We start from the raw sequence: 25,416 nt of genomic DNA on the forward strand, positions 1-25,416 counted from the left end.
TGCAGCCCATCACACACAGGATCACCTGCAGCCCATTACACACAGGATCAGCTGCAGCCCATCACACACACAGGATCAGCTGCAGCCCATCACACACACAGGATCACCTGCAGCTGCAGCCATCACACACAGGATCAGCTGCAGCCCATAACACACAGGATCACCTGCAGCCCATTACACACAGGATCAGCTGCAGCCCATCACACACACAGGATCAGCTGCAGCCCATCACACACACAGGATCAGCTGCAGCCCATCACACACAGAAAAATAGAGAGAAAAGGTCCACAACACAGAGCAGATTAGTGTATGTACACAAATACAGACATTCTATACTATGACTTTTTTTGTGGGTTTTTTCGGCATTCTATATTACGACTTTTTTTCGGCATACTATACTATGACTTTTTTTGTGATTTTTTTCGGCATACTATACTATGACTTTTTTTCGAGATTCTATACTATGACTTTTTTTCGGCATACTATACTATGACTTTTTTGGTAATTTTTTTCGGCATTCTATACTATGACTTTTTTTCGGCATACTATACTATGACTTTTTGTCGGCATACTATACTATGACTTTTTTTGTGATTTTTTTCGACATTCTATACTATGTCTTTTTTTCGAAATACTATACTATGACTTTTTTTTGATATACTATACTATGACTTTTTTTGTGATTTTTTTCGACATACTATACTATGACTTTTTTTCGGCATACTATACCTTGACTTTTTTTCGGGATTCTATACTATGACTTTTTTTCGATATACTATACTATGACTTTTTTTGTGATTTTCTTCGACATTCTATACTATGACTTTTTTTCGACATTCTATACTATGACTTTTTTTCGTCATACTATACTATGACTTTTTTTTGATATACTATACTATGACTTTTTTTGTGATTTTCTTCGACATTTTATACTATGATTTTTTTTCGAAATACTATACTATGACTTTTTTTCGACATATTATAGTATGACTTTTTTTCGGCATTCTATACTATGACTTTTTTTGTGATTTTTTTCGGCATTCTATACTGTCTTTTTTTCGAGATACTATACTATGACTTTTTTTGATATACTATACTATGACTTTTTTTGTGATTTTCTTCGACATTCTATACTATGATTTTTTTTCGGCATTCTATACTATGACTTTTTTTTTGCATACTATAATATTACTTTTTTGTTATTTTTTTCGGCCTTCTATACTATGTCTTTCGTTCGAGATACTATACTGTGACTTTTTTTTGACATTCTATACTATGACTTTTTTGTGATTTTTTTCGGCATTCTATACTATGACTTTTTTTCGGCAAACGATACTATGATTTTTTTCGGGATACTATACTATGTCTTTTTTTTCGTCATACTATACTATGACTTTTTTTCGGCATTCTATACTATGACTTTTTTTCGGCATACTATACTATGACTTTTTTTCGGCAAACGATACTATGACTTTTTTTTGGCATTCTATACTATGACTTTTTTTCGTCATACTATACTATGACTTTTTTTTGGCATTCTATACTATGACTTTTTTTCGGCATTCTATACTCTTTTTTTCGAGATACTATACTATGACTTTTTTTTGTGATTTTTTTCGTCATACTATACTATGACTTTTATTGATTTTTTTTCGACATACTATACTATGACTTTTTATTGATCATTTTTTTCGACATACTATACTATGACTTTTTTTCGACATTCTATACTATGACTTTTGTTTTCGACATACTATACTATGACTTTTTTTTCGACATACTATACTATGACTTTTTATGTGATTTTTTTCGACATACTATACTATGACTTTTATGTGATTTTTTCGACATACTATACTATGACTTTTTTCGATATTCTATACTATGACTTTTTGTGATTTTCTTCGACATACTATACTACGACTTTTTTTCGACATTCTAAAGTATGACTTTGTTTCGACATACTATACTATGACTTTTTTTCGACATTCTAAAGTATGACTTTGTTTCGACATACTATACTATGACTTTTTTTCGACATTCTAAAGTATGACTTTTTTTCGACATAGTATACTATGATTTTTTTTCGACATTCTATACTATGATTTTTTCGACATACTATACTATGACTTTTTTTCAATATACTATACTATGACTTTCTTTGTGATTTTCTTCGACATTCTATACTATGATTTTTTTTCGACATTCTATACTGTGATTTTTTTTCGACATTTTATACTATAACTTTTTTTCGACATACTATACTATGACTTTTTTTCGACATTCTATACTATGACTTTTTTTCGACATGTTATACTATGACTTTTTTGTGATTTTCTTCGACATTCTATACTATCATTTTTTTTAGACATTCTATACTATGACTTTTTTCGGCATACTATACTATGTCTTTTTTTTCGTCATACTATACTATGACTTTTTCTCGGCATTCTATACTATGACTTTTTTTCGACATACTATACTATGACTTTTTTTAGACATTCTATACTATGACTTTTTTCGACATACTATACTATGACTTTTTCGGCATACTATACTATGACTTTTTTTGTGATTTTCTTGACATTCTATACTATGACTTTTTTGGTAATTTTTTTCGGCATACTATACTATGACTTTTTTTCGATATACTATACTATGACTTTTTTTGTGATTTTCTTCGACATTCTATACTATGACTTTTTTTCGACATACTATACTATGACTTTTTTTGTGATTTTTTTCGGCATTCTATACTATGACTTTTTTTCCACATACTATACTATGACTTTTATTGTCATTTTTTTCAGCATTCTATGCTATGACTTTTTTTCGACATACTATACTATAACTTTTTTTCGATATTCTATACTATGACTTTTTTTCGGCATACTATACTATGTCTTTTGTTCGAGATACTATACTGTGACTTTTTTATGTGATTTTTTTCGACATACTATACTATGACTTTTTTTCGACATAATATACTATGACTCTTTTTCGACATACTATACTATGACTTTTTTTCGGCATTCTATACTATGACTTTTTTTCGGCATACTATACTATGACTTTTTTTCAGCATACTATACTATGTCTTTTGTTCGAGATACTATACTGTGACTTTTTTTTCGACATTCTTTGCTATGACTTTTTTCCAACATTTTATTCTATTATTTTTTTTCAACATACTATACTATGTCTTTTTTTCGAGATACTATACTGTGACTTTTTTTTTGACATACTATGACTTTTTGTCATTTTCTTCGACATTCTATCCTATGACTTTTTTTCAGCATTCTATACTATGACTTTTTTTCAACATACTATACTATGACTTTCTTTGTGATTTTTTTCGATATACTATGACTTTTTTTCGACATAGTATACTATGATTTTTTTTCGACATTCTATACTATAACTTTTTTTCGATATACTATACTATGACTTTTTTGTGATTTTTTTCGGCATACTACACTGACTTTTTTCGGCTTACCATACTATGACTTTTTTTCGACATACTATACTATGACTCTTTTTCGACATTCTATACTATGACTTTTTTTCGACATTCTATACTATGACTTTTTTCGACATACTATACTATGACTTTTTTTCGACATACTATACTATGACTTTTTTTTCGATATACTATACTATGACTTTGTTTCGGCATACTATACTATGACTTTTTTTTCGATATACTATACTATGACTTTTTTTCGGCATACTATACTATGACTTTTTTTTCAACATACTATACTATGACTTTTTTTTTCGATATACTATACTATGACTTTTTTGTGATTTTCTTCGACATTCTATACTATGACTTTTTTTCGGCATACTATGACTTTTTTTGTCATTTTCGTCGGCATTCTATACTATGTCTTTTTTGTGATTTTCTCGACATTCTATACTATGACTTTTTCTCTGTGTATCTGTGTATCTGTGTGTGTGTGTGTGTGTGTGTGTGTGTGTGTGTGTGTGTCAGAGGTTGGTGTGCTTCACTGTACCTTCGATCACGGCCTGTGTGACTGGATGTCTGACAGAGAAGGAGATCTACACTGGGAAACAGCTCACAGACCCACAGGTAACCAAAACTCGTAAACAAGTCACAGTGCTTTCGTTGGAGCCATTATGCAACTGGGTGTTTTGATGTGTTTATACACCACGTTGGTGACAGTAATGCAGATGGAGTTTAATGTTTGATCACTGGGTGATCCGGAAAATTATAAAGGTGATTAACAGCCAGATATACGCAAGTGTGTGGCTAGGGGGAAAGCATACAGCTTTTTACCATGTCAGCGTAAGATTATTTTTTCGGGCATTTTAGGACTTTTTACATAGGACAGATGAAGACATGAAAAGGGAGAAACGACATGCAGCAAAGGGCCGCAGGGAGGAGTCGAACCTGCGCCCGCTGCGTCGAGGAGTAAACCCCTATATACGTGCGCCTGCTCTACCAGCTGAGCTAACGCAGCCACTTTTCAATGTTCTTTTATAAAAAGCAATAAAACTTGAAGAGCGTTGTATGGAACCAGCCACGTTATTTCTTTTGAAAATGTGGTTGAAAGAAACCCAAATTTCTGATATAGAAACTTTTTGAAAGTGGGTCAGATTTTGACCCGAGGACGACGGGAGAGCTAAAAGGAGATGAATGAAACAAAACGAGAGATGAAATGGACCGTATTACCGGTGCTACGGTGAGCAGGCCGTCTTGGGTCACAGCTGAAAGATGTTCAATGTATGGACATTCATTTATTGGCAGTCCAGAACACGCGTCAAAGCACACGTTCTTCCTTTGTCCCACCTCATTGGCCCATTGTAGGAGTTGTTAAAAGACTACAGCTTTGTAGTTCTGTGTGGTCTTTCTGGTGCATCTGTATTTTGTTCATGTAAGTAGTCCTTGGGTATTGTAGGAGCCACATATTGGATGTTGTTTATGGTCTCATTTATGTTGTTTGTTGATTATTGTGTTGTGCACTTATATGGCAGGTGGTAGGCGTTTTCATCGCGGTTTGAGCGGAAGTGATAATCTATTTGTTTGCTTCACATGTGCACCTGGGTTTTTTGGGCAGTGACAGAGAGGGGGTGAGCCTGGGAGCGAACACTTTCTGTTGACCGCATCATGCATTACGTTGCATTAACGCAATTATTCTACTCACCAGGTAACAATTACATTTGGTAACTGCAGTGCTAAGTGTATTTTACGTGTGGAAGAAGAAGAAGAATAAAAATCATTGCAATACAATCTCGAGCGCGTCACAGTGTGTATCTCTCAGTGTTTAGCCCCTCGCGGCAGCACTATTTTAGACTGCTTACAGCCGCAATAGGTATCAAGAAAGGCGCCCATGAATAAAATGTGTTATTAATAATATTAATAGGGCTGCACATTGCACACACGCACGCACACACACACACACACACACACACACACACACACACAGCTGTCCACACACACACACACACACACACACACACACACAGCTGTCCACACACACACACACACACACACACACACACACACACACACACACACACACACTCACACACACACACACACACAAAATCATAATATAGTATGTCGAAAAAAGTTATAAAAAAGTCATAGTATAGTATGTCGACATGAAAAAAAGTCATAGTATAGTATGTCGAAAAAAAGTCATAGTATAGTATGTCAGTGATGAAAAAAGTCATAGTATAGTATGTCAGAAAAAAAGTCATAAAAAAGTCATAGTATAGTATCAGTCAAAAAAAAGTCATAGTATAGTATGTCGAAAAAAGTCATAGTATAGTATGTCGAAAAAATAAAAAAAGTCATAGTATAGTATGTCGAAAAAAAGTCATAGTATAGTATGTCGAAAAAAGTAATAAAAAAGTCATAGTATAGTATGTCGAAAAAAAAGTCAAAGTATAGTATAGTAGTATAATGTATGAAAAAAAGTCATAGTATAGTATGTCGAAAAAAGTCATAGTATAGTATGTCGAAAAAATGTCAGTCATAGTATAGTATGTCAGAAAAAAGTCATAGTATAGTATGTCGAAAAAAAGTCATAAAAAAGTCATAGTATAGTATGTCGAAAAAAAGTCATAGTATAGTATGTCGAAAAAATTATGAAAAAAGTCATAGTATAGTATGTCGAAAAAATTTTGAAAAAGTCATAGTATAGTATGTCGAAAAAAAGTCATAGTATAGTATGTCGAAAAAATGTCAAAAAAAGTCATAGTATAGTATGTCGAAAAAAATTTAAAAAAAGTCATAGTATAGTATGTCGAAAAAAAGTCATAGTATAGTATGTCGAAAAAAGTCATAAAAAAGTCATAGTATAGTATGTCGAAAAAAAGTCATAGTATAGTATGTCGAAAAAAGTGCAAAAAAAGTCATAGTATAGTATGTCGAAAAAATGTGAAAAAAAGTCATAGTATAGTATGTCGAAAAAAGTTTGAAAAAAGTCATAGTATAGTATGTCTGAAAAAAAGTCATAGTATAGTATATTTGAAAAAAAGTCATAGTATAGTATGTTGAAAAAAAGTCATAGTATAGTATGTCGAAAAAAAGTCATAGTATAGTATGTCGAGAAAAAGTCATAGTATAGTATGTCAAAAAAATTTGAAAAAAAAGTCATAGTATAGTATGTCGAAAAAAGTCAAAAGTCATAGTATAGTATGTCGAAAAAAAAGTCATAGTATAGTATGTCGAAAAAAAGTCATAAAATAGTCATAGTATATGTAGTATGTCGAAAAAAATTATAAAAAGTCATAGTATAGTATGTCGAAAAAAAGTCATAGTATAGTATGTCGAAAAAAATATAAAAAAAGTCATAGTATAGTATGTCGAGTTATAAAAAAAGTCATAGTATAGTATGTCGAAAAAAGTAAAAAAAGTCATAGTATAGTATGTCGAAAAAAAGTCATAAAAAGTCATAGTATAGTATGTCGAAAAAAATAGAAAAAAGTCATAGTATAGTATGTCGAAAAAAAGTCATAGTATAGTATGTCGATTCATAAAAAAGTCATAGTATAGTATGTTGAAAAAACTAAAAAAAGTCATAGTATAGTATGTCGAAAAAATAAAAAAAGTCATAGTATAGTATGTCGAAAAAAGTCATAGTATAGTATGTCGAAAAAAAACATAAAAAAAGTCATAGTATAGTATGTCGAAAAAAGTCGATAAAATAGTCATAGTATAGTATGTCGATCATAGAAAAAGTCATAGTATAGTATGTCGAAAAAATCATGAAAAAAGTCATAGTATAGTATGTCGAAAAAAAGTCATAGTATAGTATGTCGAAAAATTTTGAAAAAAAAGTCATAGTATAGTATGTTGAAAAAAAGTCATAAAAAAAGTCATAGTCATAGTATGTCGTACAAAGTTATAGAAAAAAAGTCACAGTATAGTATGTCGAAAAAAAGTCATGAGTTGCAGTCATAGTATAGTATGTCGAAAAAAGTCATAAAAAAGTCATAGTATAGTATGTCGAAAAAAAGTCATAGTATAGTATGTCATGAAAAATAGTCATAGTATAGTATAGTCAGAAAAAAAGTCATAGTATAGTATGTCGAAAAAAGTAAAAAAAAGTCATAGTATAGTATGTCGAAAAAATATAAAAAAGTCATAGTATAGTATGTTGAATAAAGTAAAAAAAGTCATAGTATAGTATGTGAAAAAAGTCGCAAAAAAAGTCATAGTATAGTATGTCGAAAAAAAGTCGATAAAAAAGTCATAGTATAGTATGTCGAAAAAAAGTCATAGTATAGTATGTCGAAAAAAAAGTATAGTCATAGTATAGTATGTCGAAAAAAAGTCATAGTATAGTATGTCGAAAAAAAGTCATAGTATAGTATGTCGAAAAAAAAGTCATAGTATAGTATGTCGAAAAAAAGTCATAGTATAGTATGTCGAAAAAAAGTCATAGTATAGTATGTCGAAAAAAAGTCATAGTATAGTATGTCGAAAAAAATGAAAAAAGTCATAGTATAGTATGTCGAAAAAAATCAAAAAAAGTCATAGTATAGTATGTCGAAAAAAAAGTCATAGTATAGTATGTCGAAAAAAAGTCATAGTATAGTATGTCGAAAAAAATCAAAAAAAGTCATAGTATAGTATGTCGAAAAAAAGTCATAGTCATAGTATAGTATGTCGAAAAAAGTCGAAAAAAAGTCATAGTATAGTATGTCGAAAAAAAAGTCATAGTATAGTATGTCGAAAAAAATAAAAAAAAGTCATAGTATAGTATGTCGAAAAAAATAAAAAAAGTCATAGTATAGTATGTCGAAAAAAAAGTCATAGTATAGTATGTCGAAAAAAAAGTCATAGTATAGTATGTCGAAAAAAAGTGAAAAAAAAGTCATAGTATAGTATGTCGAAAAAAAAATAAAAAAAGTCATAGTATAGTATGTCGAAAAAAAAGTCATAGTATAGTATGTCGAAAAAAAAGTCCTAGTATAGTATGTCGAAAAAAAAGTCCTAGTATAGTATGTCGAAAAAAAAAGTCATAGTATAGTATGTCGAAAAAAAAGTCATAGTATAGTATGTCGAAAAAAAAGTCATAGTATAGTATGTCGAAAAAAAAAGTCATAGTATAGTATGTCGAAAAAAAAGTCATAGTATAGTATGTCGAAAAAAAAGTCATAGTATAGTATGTCGAAAAAAAAGTCATAGTATAGTATGTCGAAAAAAAAGTCATAGTATAGTATGTCGAAAAAAAGTCAAAAAAAAGTCATAGTATAGTATGTCGAAAAAAAAGTCATAGTATAGTATGTCGAAAAAAAAGTCATAGTATAGTATGTCGAAAAAAAAGTCATAGTATAGTATGTCGAAAAAAAAGTCATAGTATAGTATGTCGAAAAAAAAGTCATAGTATAGTATGTCGAAAAAAAAGTCATAGTATAGTATGTCGAAAAAAAAGTCATAGTATAGTATGTCGAAAAAAAGTCATAGTATAGTATATCGAAAAAAAAGTCATAGTATAGTATGTCGAAAAAAAAGTCATAGTATAGTATGTCGAAAAACAAAAGTCATAGTATAGTATGTCGAAAAAAAAGTCCTAGTATAGTATGTCGAAAAAAAAGTCATAGTATAGTATGTCGAAAAAAAAGTCATAGTATAGTATGTCGAAAAAAAAGTCATAGTATAGTATGTCGAAAAAAAAGTCATAGTATAGTATGTCGAAAAAAAAGTCATAGTATAGTATATCGAAAAAAAAGTCATAGTATAGTATATCGAAAAAAAAGTCATAGTATAGTATGTCGAAAAAAAAGTCATAGTATAGTATGTCGAAAAACAAAAGTCATAGTATAGTATATCGAAAAAAAAGTCACTAGTATAGTATGTCGAAAAAAAAGTCATAGTATAGTATGTCGAAAAAAAAGTCATAGTATAGTATGTCGAAAAAAAAGTCATAGTATAGTATGTCGAAAAAAAAGTCATAGTATAGTATGTCGAAAAACAAAAGTCATAGTATAGTATGTCGAAAAAAAAGTCATAGTATAGTATGTCGAAAAAAAAGTCATAGTATAGTATGTCGAAAAAAAAGTCCTAGTATAGTATGTCGAAAAAAAAGTCATAGTATAGTATATCGAAAAAAAAAGTCATAGTATAGTATGTCGAAAAAAAAGTCATAGTATAGTATGTCGAAAAAAAAGTCATAGTATAGTATATCGAAAAAAAAGTCATAGTATAGTATATCGAAAAAAAAGTCATAGTATAGTATGTCGAAAAAAAAGTCATAGTATAGTATGTCGAAAAAAAAGTCATAGTATAGTATGTCGAAAAAAAAGTCATAGTATAGTATGTCGAAAAAAAAGTCATAGTATAGTATGTCGAAAAAAAAGTCCTAGTATAGTATGTCGAAAAAAAAGTCCTAGTATAGTATGTCGAAAAAAAAGTCATAGTATAGTATGTCGAAAAAAAAGTCATAGTATAGTATGTCGAAAAAAAAGTCCTAGTATAGTATGTCGAAAAAAAAGTCCTAGTATAGTATGTCGAAAAAAAAGTCATAGTATAGTATGTCGAAAAAAAAGTCATAGTATAGTATGTCGAAAAAAAAGTCATAGTATAGTATGTCGAAAAAAAAGTCATAGTATAGTATATCGAAAAAAAAGTCATAGTATAGTATGTCGAAAAAAAAAGTCATAGTATAGTATGTCGAAAAAAAAAGTACTAGTATAGTATGTCGAAAAAAAGTCATAGTATAGTATGTCGAAAAAAAAGTCATAGTATAGTATGTCGAAAAAAAAGTCATAGTATAGTATATCGAAAAAAAAGTCATAGTATAGTATGTCGAAAAAAAGTCCTAGTATAGTATATTGAAAAAATGTCAAAGTATAGTATATCGAAAAAAAAGTCAAAGTATAGTATGTCGAAAAAAGTCATAGTATAGTATGTCGAAAACAAAACCTAGTATAGTATGTCGAAAAAAAAAGTCATAGTATAGTATGTCGAAAAAAGTCATAGTATAGTATGTCGAAAAAAAAGTCATAGTATAGTATGTCGAAAAAATTGCTAGTATAGTATGTCGAAAAAAATCATACTATATCGAAAAAAAGTCCTAGTATAGTATGTAGAAAACAAATCATAGTATACTATGTCGAAAAAAGTCCTAGTATAGTATGTCGAAAAAAAGTCATAGTATAGAATGTCTAAAAAAAAAGTCATAGTATAGTATGTCGAAAAAAAAGTCATAGTATAGTATGTCGAAAAAAAAGTCATAGTATATCGAAAAAAAAGTCATAGTATAGTATGTCGAAAAAAAAGTCATAGTATAGTATGTCGAAAAAAAAGTCATAGTATAGTATGTCGAAAAAAAAGTCATAGTATAGTATGTCGAAAAAAAAGTCATAGTATAGTATATCGAAAAAAAAGTCATAGTATAGTATGTCGAAAAAAAAAGTCATAGTATAGTATGTCGAAAAAAAAGTCATAGTATAGTATGTCGAAAAAAAAGTACTAGTATAGTATGTCGAAAAAAAGTCATAGTATAGTATATTGAAAAAAAGTCAAAGTATAGTATATCGAAAAAAAAGTCATAGCATAGTATGTAGAAAACAAATCATAGCATAGTATGTAGAAAACAAATCCTAGTATAGTATATCGAAAAAAAAGTCATAGTATAGTATGTCGAAAAAAAAGTCATAGTATAGTATGTCGAAAAAAAAGTCATAGTATAGTATGTCGAAAAAAAGTCATAGTATGAAAAAAAAGTCATAGTATAGTATATCGAAAAAAAGTGGAAAAAAAAGTCATAGTATAGTATGTCGAAAAAAAGTCATATAAAAAAGTCATAGTATAGTATGTCGCATACGAAAAAAAGTCATAGTATAGTATGTCGAAAAAGTATAAGAAAGTCATATTATAGTATGATTGACATACTCTCTCTCTTGTTGTTATTAACTGTTTGCATGGAGCCATTGCGTGTCCTTGTCTGAGCACGGTGTGTTCCTGAGGGCATACATGCTGATAGGGCAGACGTCATCACAACTGACGACATCTACTGTGTATCATGATTTATTACATTTATTATGTATTATGTTAGGTCACTGGCTGTACTATTCTGTAGTGCGGAGACTGCCTCCTTGTTGGGTTCTCAAGTAAAATTAACTTTCATTTATCTTCAGTGGTCTCTGTCTATCATTCGATAAATTACATTATTCTAACACAAATTAAACGGAATAATAGTCATAGTATAGTGTATTTTGAGGATCTCTTTTTGTTATATTCCTTTATTGATTTCCTCAGCACCCATCGGCCCATATTTCCGTTGTGAGTTCTGTTTGCCTTATTCTAAATAAATATCCTTTCAAAATACCAATTACATCTGGTTTATGTTAATGTCCTGATACCCCTAGAACTACAGGACCTAACAATAGTATGTCGAAAAAGTGGACTAAAAAGCATAGTAAAGTATGTTGAAAAGAAGTCATAGTATATGTTGAATACGTCACGCTGGAGGCATTGTGTGACTTTTATTTTCGTGAAACAAAGAACACATGAAAACATTGCTCAAAATACTTCAAAAACAGCAATCCAATGCTGAAATAAAGAAATTCCCAGCTCCCAATAATCTCCTCCAGCACCGAACACGGGCTGTTATATTGAGAAGTTTTAAATATTCCTGTGTCTCATTAAACCTTCAAGTCAAGTAGATTAGTAGAGTCGAGTACATGATAGGATACAAACCACAAAACAATCGTATTTAATAAAAGCAAATCTACTACATTTCATATGAAAACATTTCATGGCTGTCTGGCTGGAGGGATGAGACGTCAGAGAGCTCGGAGGCTGTAACTGTAGGACCAGCGAAGTACTCAAGAAGGGGGTTTGCAAGATTGTCTGTTTATTCCCGGGGAATATCTCTGGAACAACCATTACACACAGGATCACCTGCAGAAAAATAGAGAGAAAAGGTCCACAACACAGAGCAGATTAGTGTATGTACACAAATACAGACATTCTATACTATGACTTTTTTTGTGACTTTTTTTCGACATACTATACTATGACTTTTTTTTCGACATACTATACTATGACTTTTTTTGTGACTTTTTTTCGACATACTATACTATGACTTTTTTTCGTACTATATCGACATACTATACTATGACTTTTTTTGATTTTTTTCGACATTCTATACTATGACTTTTTTTCGACATACTATACTATGACTTTTTTTTCGACATTCTATACTATGACTTTTTTTTGTGATTTTTTTCGACATTCTATACTATGACTTTTTTTTCGACATACTATACTATGACTTTTTTTCGACATACTATACTATGACTTTTTTTGTGATTTTTTTCGACATACTATACTATGACTTTTTTATGACTTTTTTTCGACATACTATACTATGACTTTTTTTTCGACATTCTATACTATGACTTTTTTTCGACATACTATACTATGACTTTTTTTTCGACATACTATACTATGACTTTTTTATGACTTTTTTTCGACATACTATACTATGACTTTTTTTTCGACATACTATACTATGACTTTTTTTCGACATACTATACTATGACTTTTTTTTTGTTTCGACATTCTATACTATGACTTTTTTTTCGACATACTATACTATGACTTTTTTTGTTATTTTTTTCGACATACTATACTATGACTTTTGTTTCGACATACTATACTATGACTTTTTTTTCGACATACTATACTATGACTTTTTTGTGACTTTTTTTTCGACATACTATACTATGACTTTTTTATGACTTTTTTTTTCGACATACTATACTATGACTTTTTTTTCGACATACTATACTATGACTTTTTTTCGACATACTATACTATGACTTTTTTTATGACTTTTTTTCGACATACTATACTATGACTTTTTTATGACTTTTTTTCGACATACTATACTATGACTTTTTTTTCGACATACTATACTATGACTTTTTTTTCGACATACTATACTATGACTTTTTTGTGACTTTTTTTGACATACTATACTATGACTTTTTTTTCGACATACTATACTATGACTTTTTTTTCGACATACTATACTATGACTTTTTTTTCGACATACTATACTATGACTTTTTTTTCGACATTCTATACTATGACTTTTTTTTCGACATACTATACTATGACTTTTTTTTCGACATACTATACTATGACTTTTTTATGACTTTTTTTCGACATACTATACTATGACTTTTTTTTCGACATACTATACTATGACTTTTTTTTCGACATACTATACTATGACTTTTTTATGACTTTTTTTTCGACATACTATACTATGACTTTTTTTTCGACATACTATACTATGACTTTTTTTTCGACATACTATACTATGACTTTTTTTGTGATTTTTTTTCGACATACTATACTATGACTTTTTTTTGTCGACATACTATACTATGACTTTTTTTATGACTTTTTTTCGACATACTATACTATGACTTTTTTTTCGACATACTATACTATGACTTTTTTTTCGACATACTATACTATGACTTTTTTTTCGACATACTATACTATGACTTTTTTTTCGACATACTATACTATGACTTTTTTTTCGACATACTATACTATGACTTTTTTTTCGATATACTATACTATGACTTTTTTATGACTTTTTTTTCGACATACTATACTATGACTTTTTTTTCGACATACTATACTATGACTTTTTTTTCGACATACTATACTATGACTTTTTTTTCGACATACTATACTATGACTTTTTTTTCGACATACTATACTATGACTTTTTTTATGACTTTTTTTCGACATACTATACTATGACTTTTTTTTCGACATACTATACTATGACTTTTTTATGACTTTTTTTTCGACATACTATACTATGACTTTTTTTCGACATACTATACTATGACTTTTTTTTCGACATACTATACTATGACTTTTTTTTGACTTTTTTTTCGACATTCTATACTATGACTTTTTTTTCGACATACTATACTATGACTTTTTTATGACTTTTTTTTCGACATACTATACTATGACTTTTTTTTCGACATACTATACTATGACTTTTTTTTCAGACTATACTATGACTATGACTTTTTTTTCGACATACTATACTATGACTTTTTTTGTGATTTTTTTTCGACATACTATACTATGACTTTTTTTTCGACATACTATACTATGACTTTTTTTTCGACATACTATACTATGACTTTTTTTTGACTTTTTTTCGACATACTATACTATGACTTTTTTTGTGACTTTTTTTTCGACATACTATACTATGACTTTTTTTTCGACATACTATACTATGACTTTTTTTTCGACATTCTATACTATGACTTTTTTTTCGACATACTATACTATGACTTTTTTTCGACATACTATACTATGACTTTTTTTTCGACATACTATACTATGACTTTTTTTCGACATACTATACTATGACTATGACTTTTTTTCGACATACTATACTATGACTTTTTTTGTGACTTTTTTTCGACATACTATACTATGACTTTTTTTGTGATTTTTTTCGACATACTATACTATGACTTTTTTTTCGACATACTATACTATGACTTTTTTTGTGATTTTTTTCGACATACTATACTATGACTTTTTTTTCGACATACTATACTATGACTTTTTTTTCGACATACTATACTATGACTTTTTTTTGTGATTTTTTTCGACATACTATACTATGACTTTTTTTTCGACATACTATACTATGACTTTTTTTTCGACATACTATACTATGACTTTTTTATGACTTTTTTTCGACATTCTATACTATGACTTTTTTTTCGACATACTATACTATGACTTTTTTTTCGACATACTATACTATGACTTTTTTTGTGACTTTTTTTCGACATACTATACTATGACTTTTTTTTCGACATACTATACTATGACTTTTTTTTCGACATACTATACTATGACTTTTTTTCGACATACTATACTATGACTTTTTTTTCGATATACTATACTATGACTTTTTTATGACTTTTTTTCGACATACTATACTATGACTTTTTTTCGACATACTATACTATGACTTTTTTTATGATTTTTCTTTCGACATTCTATACTATGACTTTTTTTTCGACATTCTATACTATGACTTTTTTTTCGACATACTATACTATGACTTTTTTTTCGACATACTATACTATGACTTTTTTATGACTTTTTTTCGACATACTATACTATGACTTTTTTTGTCATTTTTTTCGACATACTATACTATGACTTTTTTTGTGATTTTTTTTCGACATACTATACTATGACTTTTTTTTCGACATTCTATACTATGACTTTTTTTTCGACATACTATACTATGACTATGACTTTTTTTTCGACATACTATACTATGACTTTTTTTTCGACATACTATACTATGACTTTTTTTTCGACATACTATACTATGACTATGACTTTTTTTCGACATTCTATACTATGACTTTTTTTTCGATATACTATACTATGACTTTTTTTTCGACATACTATACTATGACTTTTTTTTATGACTTTTTTTCGACATACTATACTATGACTTTTTTTTCGACATACTATACTATGACTTTTTTTCGACATACTATACTATGACTTTTTTTTCGACATACTATACTATGACTTTTTTTCGACATACTATACTATGACTTTTTTTCGACATACTATACTATGACTTTTTTTTCGACATACTATACTATGACTTTTTTTTCGACATACTATACTATGACTTTTTTTCGACATACTATACTATGACTTTTTTTTCGACATACTATACTATGACTTTTTTTCGACATACTATACTATGACTTTTTTTTCGACATACTATACTATGACTTTTTTTTCGACATACTATACTATGACTTTTTTTTCGACATACTATACTATGACTTTTTTTTCGACATACTATACTATGACTTTTTTTGTCATTTTCGTCGGCATTCTATACTATGACTTTTTTTGTCATTTTTCGTCGCCATTCTATACTATGACTTTTTTTGTCATTTTCGTCGGCATTCTATACTATGACTTTTTTTCGACATACTATACTATGACTTTTTTGGGATTTTTTTCGGCATTCTGTACTATGACTTTTTTTCGGCATACTATACTATGACTTTTTTTTCGATATACTATACTATGACTTTTTTTATCATTTTCGTCGGCATTCTATACTATGACTTTTTTTGTCATTTTTTTTCGACATACTATACTATGACTTTTTTTCTGACATTCTATACTATGACTTTTTTTTCGACATACTATACTATCACTTATTTTGGGATTTTTTTCGACATACTACACTGACTTTTTTTCGGCATACTATACTATGACTTTTTTGTGATTTTTTTCGGCATACTACACTGACTTTTTTTCGACATTCTATACTATGACTATTTTTCGACATACTATACTATGACTTTTTTTCGAGATACTATACTATGACTTTTTTTCGGCATTCTATACTATGACTTTTTTTCGACAATCTATACTATGACTTTTTTTCGATATTCTATACTATCACTTACTTTGTGATTTTTTTCTGCATTCTGTACTATGACTTTTTTTCGACATACTACACTGACTTTTTTTCGGCATACTATACTATGACTTTTTTTCGATATACTATATTATGACTTTTTTGTGATTTTTTCGACATACTATACTAGGACTTTTTTTCGATATACTATGACTTTTTTTGTGATTTTTTTTCGGCATTCTATACTATAACTTTTTTTGTGATTTTTTTCGACATACTATACAATGAATTTTTTCGGCATTCTATACTATAACTTTTTTTCGGCATTCTGTACTATGACCTTTTTGGGATTTTTTCGACATGCTATACTCTAATTTGACCCTTACAGTTTAGTCAACACCAGTATAATAACGTTGTTTCTCAGGTGGGCGTTACCTTTCGGTCCCCGAGCTGAAGGCGGGACAAAGGAGCATCCTCGGAGCTCGACTGGCCGTCCAAATAGTCCCGCCCTGGAGCCACGGTGATCTGTGTTTCTCCTTCTCCCATTGGCTGACGGGGCATCACGTGGGCGTGCTGCAGCTGTTTGTTCGGGAAACGGGACAACACCAAAGGTTCCAGAGTTCATTATTCATCTCATCATCAACAACACCGGCTCCGTTTTAGGGGCTCTATTTTTAGGTGCTCACATTTTTCTAAAATGTAGAATTTTTTGCCTCAAAATATTCGATATAGTTTGTTAAATTCGGAAGAAAAATTCTAAAAATATTCAGACTTTTTTCGGAAGACTTTTTTTGGAAATTAATAATCCGCTTAATAATCTTTTTTTCTCAAAATATTGCAACTTTTTTTTTTTTTAAACAAACAGCATATTTTTCTATCTTACTTGAACTTAACGTTGGAATCACCGGTGTGACGTCTTGTTCCTGATTGGCTGTTGCAGGTACAGCTCCGCCCTCTGGAGCCGGACTGGTGGACACGGATGGAGACACACGCAAGTTACCTTGGCGACGCACTCTCTGGACAAGGTGAGACACACAAACACTTGACTTAATGTTGGACATAAGAATAATTAGTAGAATTCAGTTATTTTCACGTATTCATTTATTTATGTACATATATCTGTGTGTGTGTGTGTGTGTGTATGTATGTGTGCATGTGTGTGTGCGTGTGTGTGTCTGTGTGTGTGTGTGCATGTGTCTGTGTGTATGTATGTGTGCGTGTGTGCGCCTGTGTGTGTCTGTATGTATGTGTGTTTGTGTGTGTGTGTGTGCGTGTATGTGTGTGTGTGCGTATGTGTGTGTGTGCGTGTGTGTGTCTGTGTGTGTGTGTGTGCATGTGTCTGTGTGTATGTATGTGTGCGTGTGTGTGTCTGTGAGTATGTATATGTGTGTGTGTCTGTGTGTGTGTGTGTGTGTCTGTGTGTATGTATGTGTTTGTCTGTGCGCCTGTGTGTGTGTATGTATATGTGTGTGTGTGTGTGTTTGTGTCTGTGTGTGCAGGTGTTGTTGAAGGCCGAGCGGAGGAAAGGACGGCGAGGACAGATGGCCGTTGATGATGTCACCCTGAGACCGGGCGTGTGTCGATGACAGACTGAACTGAACATTGACAGTAATTCCACTTCTGAGATCTTTGTTGTTGTAATATTGTGAACATCGATGTATTTCATCATCTTCCAGATGTTTCCCACGTGTGTAAATATCTGTTCAAAGACCAGATGAGTCCTTTTTGTCACTTCAATCTGTTTAAGTACGTGCAGTTTTTATGTGATTTTGTATTTGTTTGTATTATATATTTTTCATAAACACTGACATGATAAAGTCGTCCATTAATTTGTGACATTTTAAATAAAACATCTGCCTCTTCCTTATTTGCCGTGTTTACTTGCAGGTTTTTAAAGTGTACTGACTCTGACGGCTGTCCGTCCCGCCCACACTGTTTGATTGACAGGTGACATCACTTCCTGTTGATGAAGCTATTTAAACATGTATATTCTAACAGTATTACAGTGATTATCCATTCATCAGTTAATTAGTATTATTTTTTGGGGTATTTTAGGCCTTTATTATATAGGACAGCTGAAGATGTGAAAGGAGAGAGAGAGAGGGGGGGGGAGGACATGCAGCAAAGGGCCGCAAGTCAGAGTCGAACCCCCGGCCGCTGCTACAAGGACTGAGCCCCTGTACATGGGACGCACGCCCCACCAGGCGAGCCATCCAGGCTCCCCCATCATTTTTTTTTTCTGATGACTTTTTGCCCTTTTTTTAACGTTTTTTGTTGCTTTTTTCTACATTAAAGGAGAACTCCGGTCGATTTCGTACACGACACGTAGCTCTGTGTGTAAATGTGGAGAGCTGTCAGCAGCAACAAAGACAAAACCAATCGGTGCTGCCTACACCTGCTGGCGTTAGCACCCAACAGGCTGAAACAGGGCAGATTTAAACATGTTTTTAGCCTCTAAACAGGCTCTAAATGTCATTACCAGAGCTCCCCATGTGCAGTGATTCCTTCTGAGGGAACACAGGGACTCTGACTGCTGGAGATGTGACAGAAAGACATAAACGTTGTTAATCCAGCCAGCACATAGCTCTGTTTATTTCCTGTTTTCCAGTCAAGTCCACACTAGTCGATTGTCGAACTCATACAATCCAATATTCCAGTCAGAGTCCCTGTGTTCCCTCAGAAGGAATCACTGCACATGGGGAGCTCTGGTAAAGACATTTAGAGCCTGTTTAGAGGCTAAAACAGGTTTAAACCTGCCCTGTTTCAGCCTGTTGGGTGCTAACGCTAGCAGGAGGCTAACATTAGTTCTTCTCTACTGACAGCTCTCCACATTTACACAACAGAGCTACGGGGGGGAATAGACCAGAAGTCTCCTCTGTTGTGTGTCTGTCAGGTGTGTGTGTATGTGTGTGCTGTATTTGTGTGTCTGTCAGGTGTGTGTATGTGTGTGTTACAGCCCTGCTTGTTAACCTGTCTGTCCTTACAGAGTAACCCCCCCCCCCCGTCTGAACACCAGCAGGTTGAACCATGCATCAGCTGATTTAAACAGCTCACGTTACTGTGTTGTGTCGACAGTTAACTACTTCAGTTAATACTGGATGAGGAGGTTTATTTTTTTTATTTTTTTTTTGGGGGGGGGAGGAGGGGGGTGCCTATGACTCTTAGATGTGCTTCTGTCTCTGTCCCTGCTCGGCAGCTTTGATTCCCATTCCCAGAGTAAATAAATAAAGATATGAAATGAAACGACGCGAGGCCGCCCCCTGCTGGAAGAAAACAGGAGCGACATGAGGAACGACAATGATTTAAAGAGCGTTTTTCACAGATAAATATCAGGCAAAAACACACAAGATGAGACAAAAACAAGTAACGAACACGTATTAGTTACTGTATTAATGAATGAGGAGCGACTGGTAACTTAGGGCTTTAGTGCGTAACTTTTTAATATTAATGAGCGTCCGTTACGTTCAACCCGATGTTAAATGAGTCGCTACAAAGCTAATTAAGACCATCAGCTCCACACAGCTCTCTCTGGATCTCTCAGTAGGACTATGTTCAGACGATCCAGTCTCACGGCACTTCATGAAATCAGAAAAGCTTTATTGCCAGGTACGTTTTTTACACATACAAGGAATATGTTTTGGTGTTGTAGGAGCACGTCACACATTCTCTAAAATAAGTTAAACAGGTTAAACAGAACAAACAATGTAAGTATATATATATATATATATATATATATATATATATATATATATATATATATATATATATATATATATATAGTAGGGCTGTCAAACGATTACATCGCTGAACGTCTATAGTTAATCGCGATTAATCGCATGTTTTATCACAATTAACCTATTATTTTGCATTTCAGAACTGTTTTTAAGTCCATATTAACAATGGAAATAGGCCGGGGGCCAGGTCCACTCCTCAGGATGTTTTTTGCTACCTTTTTTTCCACTATTATTTCTTATTATCTTATACCTTGGGCCATCACAAGTTGATAACGACCACCCCCAACTCGGCCCCGTTTGGTCTCAGGGGCCAAAAAGCTTTTGGCGGAATGATCCATCCATCTTCGTCCGCTTATCCGGGGTCGGGTCGCGGGGGGAGCAGCTCCAGCAGGGGACCCCAAACTTCCCTTTCCTGGACCACATGAACCAGCTCCGACTGGGGGATCCCGAGGAATGATGTAATTGTGAATATTAAAAAAGTACTGCAGCTACATACATGGTCATATAACCCTAAAATGTTGCATGGTGTATCCTGACACATAGGGGGAAACTAGCAGACAAATATTCTGGGGATTGCTGCCTTTTGCTGTCAAATATCACCCTCAACATACCCCAAAAGACAAAAGAAATGTCTGTCCGCCTGACAAAGTGTCATCAAAAGTGATAATTTAAGCATGTTATTATACATATCAATGCCTCAAATGTACATGAAAAACTTCCCAAGTTTACAAGCTTCAATGTAAGTCCAAGATGGCCTTTCTATCTAGAGGATTACAGCTTTTATAATCATAGCTCTCCACTGTATCTTCAATGGGAGAAAACATAACTTTCAAGCATTACCATTCCATATGGGATTAAGGATATTTTTAGCATATGAACGATATTATTATCTAGATTATTTTTCGGGCATTTCTGCCTTTAATGATAGGAAAGCAATGAAAGAGGGAGAGGGGGGGCGAAGACATGCAGGAAATCGTCCCAGGTCGGACACGAACCCCAGACCTTCTGCGTGGAGGCATGAACCTCTGCATACGTGCGCCCGCTCTACCGACTGAGCTACCCTGGCCACGTGAACAACCCCATATCGAAAATCATCATATCGAGAATCTCGAACCCCAAAAATCTGGATTCGGTGCATCCCTAATTTCTAGTAGAGATGAAAGTGAGAAGGTGTTCTCTGATTGACTATCTGTTAGAGTCGAGCTGAGACGGGCCAGTTCAGAGCGCTGCCAGTTTCCCCTGTGACGTTTTAAAATGAAAAATGAATCTTTTGGTCTGAAGTTGATCTAGACTTTATCTTGAAGTCACTCAGCGTTGGAACAACACTCTAGTTTTCCCGCCCGGTGTAGGAACAGCAGCGGTAACACCAGACTGTTGGGCAGATTTAACCAGAGTGCGGACGACATCGCCACGCAGCCGTCAGCGTAGCTCAAAAGTGACGCAGCGTACAACGCAGAACCGCCGAGATACACCGCAAACATCAGCAACAGCACTCCCAGGATGGCCATGATGGTGCAGAAAGCCCTCTGCTTTGATTGGTCAACCCGCTCCCTGTCCCCGCCTACTTCCCCCGGCCCTGGACGAATCAGAACGCAGAGAACAGAAAGGCTGCAGAAAGAGACGACCGATAAGGAGAAAACCAAGAGGCTGAGAAATGGAACGACGGGTAACTCGGGCATATAAAGAGCTATCACACCGCTCCATCCAAAGCACAGCAGCCAGACACACCCGCAGCTCATGTTCCTGATCCTGACCCCCCCCGACTGTTTCAGCCCCAGGTAAGTGACGGGGTGAACGACAGCCAGGTAGCGCTCAACGCAGGTGAGAGTATGAAACAGAATCTGTCCGGGGAAAACGATGTGTAGCGCATAGAAACCCACGATTTTCATCTGTGGGAGATCTGAGTAAAACACGCAGCAGAAGAAACAGGAGCCCAACACACTGATCAGCTCCACGGCAGCCATGTGGAAGGTGAAGACGTCCGAGTGGCTCGTCGTGACGGAGGGATGCCGCCGCCGCCGTCGTCGTCGCTGCTGACCCACGTGGAGGACGAGGATGAAGAGAGGGACGAAGAGGAGGAATTTGGTGGCGGTAAAGGCAACGGAGATAAAGAACGTGATGGGAACGTCAAAGCAGTGGTACAAAAGGTCGAGGGTGGCGTTGGTGGAAGAGGAGTTGATGGACATGTCTGTTGTTAGGACGGCCTGAGGAAGAGGAGCAGAGGGAGAGGAAGGATAAATATCAGAGTAATCAGTGATAAAAGTCACTAAGGGGGGTCTGAAAACTCGCTAAGTTGGTAGCACTGACCATAGCAAAGAACACAGTCAGAGAAATGGTACAGCCCAACGGGGAGGGAGGGTTTGAACATCGTATTTCATTAGTTTATTTCCTGAATTGGTAGTATGTGATGGTAATACTGCATTTGCATACATACCATTTTGGATAGGCTAATATTGTAGTTTATTACATTTTTTTCAGTACCCCCTCCAACTATTATTTTTATCCCTTTTGGGAGGGTCCAAGTCTCATCTAGGGGGGTCGGACCCCCCCAATAGCCACAGTAATTTGAACAGTGAGTAATACAACAACTGTGGGGACGGACATTTGCTTTGCATTGTTTCCTAGGATGGCGAAGGCATGGTCCGCCCTACTCTGCCTCATGCTAGCAATGGAGGGTTTTCACCGACGTCACGTTCTGGGCGGGAACCTGGAAAACAACTGAATGGAGTAATGGAGTATTGTGCACTTTGGATACTTTAATACTTTATGTCTAAACAACAGAAAAGCTCATCAAAACGCATCCAAGATGCAAAGGCATGGAAGGACTTGGACCACAAAAAAGACACGATATTTTGAGAAATGACAGTTTACTGGATCTGCACCCTAACAGTCGGCTCCCTCTTCTTGGACCCATGGCGACCCTGATTCTTCCTTCAGTTGCATATCCCGATATAGTCCCCTACCTGGTGTTCTCACCGAGCCCGTACACAGGGGAAGACCTTAAATCCTCCAAAAGTTTGGAGGCTTATAACCAGATGGTGTGTGGATGGGTGAGGGAGATGCAGTACCAAGTCATCAACGACCAAGGTGTTGTGAAGGCCAAAGTAAGTGATGCAATAACGTCTTTAATCAACCTAACCTTAACTGTATGACCTCATAGATGACCTCGTAGATCCTGGTTGAGCGCCTCCTTTCCTCTGATAACTTCTGACATTCCTCTCCCTGGTTTTTAATAACTTCTGGAAGACGATAATATTCCAAATGTTTTTCTCGGTCTGACCTATTGGTACAACCTAAAACACGGCAATAATTAACCATATTCCTTAACGCCGTTCGGGATCTACTTGTTGTGATGCGTAGTACCTCCAACATGGCGTCTTCTGGTCTGATGACGCGTCGTGAAAACCCTCCATGCTGTTTTTGACGTTTGATAGTTCTTTCAGATCTTGTTCAGCTCTTTAATGCGTCTTTGGACGCTACTCTAACCCAAAGCACTCGCACTCCTTATGCCTAAAGCCAACCAATCCAACCAAAGAAGGCAATGGGTACTGGCCAATCAGAGCAATGATTAAGGGGCCACTCACCCCAAATCACACAACATATTACTCTCATCTGACCCATTTTAAAAAGACATTTATATCAGAAATGTGGGTTTCTTTCAACCAGATTTCAAAACAAAGTAACGTGGATGGTTCCCTACAACGTTCTTCATACGTTAAATACACGATCAGGTCACTACTTTCATTGAATTTGGGCGTTTTAGTCAATTATTCAAAAAATAAGAATAAAAAAAAAAACAGTATTGTGACTAAACTTTGACATAAACCAGTCTGTGATCCACTCAACATCCTTTGATCTTAACTATTGAGTCAAAATAATTCATAATTTCTGCCTTTTTAACTCAAATATTAGGTATAATGTGTGTATATATATATATATATATATATATATATAATTTAGGTTTATTGACCATGAATTTCAAACAAAACATTGAAAAAAGTGACAAAAGCATAAATAAGCATAATGCTGTTGAGTAACTATTAGTAAAGTATTTCAGGTTCAGCTGCTAATGAAATCATCTTGACAGTGAATAAATGTCTTAATATTGGACATGAAGGACCACTCACCCTTCCCTGCGACGGTCTCTGGACGGTCCCCAACACGTCAACACGTCTCTCAGAGGGAGGCCAGGGTCCAGCGGCGCCTTCTTTGCATGTTGCAAATTCACGGCCGATTTTATGATACTTTTATGCTAAACTACAATAGGCAAATAATGTTTTACCATGATTGTTCTGCAGGGAGGAAGAGGAGGAGGAGGATGAGAGGGAGGAGAAGGAGGAGGAAAAGAGGGAGGGAGGGAGGAGAGGGAGGAGGAGGATGAGAGGGAGGAGAGGGAGGAGGAAAAGAGGGAGGAGGAAAAGAGGAGGAGGAAAAAGAGGGAGGAGGAAGGGGGGAGGACGAGGAGGGGGAGGAGGAGGGGGAGGAGGAGGAGGAGGGATGATGATGATGAAGAGATGTAAATAAGCTGCCAACGTGTGAAGACAGAGACAGAGAGAGAGAGAGAGCGAGAGACAGAGAGAGAGAGACAGAGAGAGGGGGGAGAGAGACAGAGAGAGCGAGAGACAGAGAGAGACAGAGAGAGACAGAAGGAGAGAGCGAGAGACAGAGAGAGCGAGAGACAGAGAGAGCGAGAGACAGAGAGAGCAGAGACAGAGAGAGCGAGAGAGAGG

At 33.9% G+C, this 25,416-nt stretch overlaps 1 protein-coding gene and 1 pseudogene across 2 annotated transcripts in view; one reads left to right on the forward strand and one right to left on the reverse strand.

Annotated features, from left to right (window-relative positions):
* LOC144513857 (nephronectin-like) overlaps positions 1-18,819 on the forward strand; it is a 33,264-nt pseudogene extending 14,445 nt beyond the window's left edge. Inside the window, exons 11-13 of the transcript XR_013501184.1 lie at positions 17,377-17,563; positions 17,893-17,977; positions 18,452-18,819. The product of XR_013501184.1 is annotated as a nephronectin-like (transcript). The remainder of the gene's footprint in view (positions 1-17,376; positions 17,564-17,892; positions 17,978-18,451) is intronic.
* A 1,918-nt stretch (positions 18,820-20,737) lies between these two features.
* Positions 20,738-24,962, reverse strand: LOC144513856 (uncharacterized). Its single transcript, XM_078245052.1, has 2 exons — positions 24,814-24,962; positions 20,738-22,890 (listed from the first exon to the last, which is right to left on the reverse strand). The coding sequence occupies exon 2, from the start codon at positions 22,870-22,872 to the stop codon at positions 21,991-21,993; it is 882 nt and encodes a 293-aa protein (XP_078101178.1). The 5' UTR covers positions 22,873-22,890; positions 24,814-24,962; the 3' UTR covers positions 20,738-21,990.
* Positions 24,963-25,416: the final 454 nt, after the last annotated feature.

This window comes from Sander vitreus, unplaced genomic scaffold (genome assembly GCF_031162955.1).
Source record: "Sander vitreus isolate 19-12246 unplaced genomic scaffold, sanVit1 ctg357_0, whole genome shotgun sequence".
In the NCBI taxonomy this organism is placed as follows: domain Eukaryota; kingdom Metazoa; phylum Chordata; class Actinopteri; order Perciformes; family Percidae; genus Sander; species Sander vitreus.

What these genes read in the sequence shown, in the direction of transcription:
- LOC144513856 (XM_078245052.1), bottom strand. Translation starts at nt 22,872, where the DNA reads ATGTCCATCAACTCCTCTTCCACCAACGCCACCCTCGACCTTTTGTAC.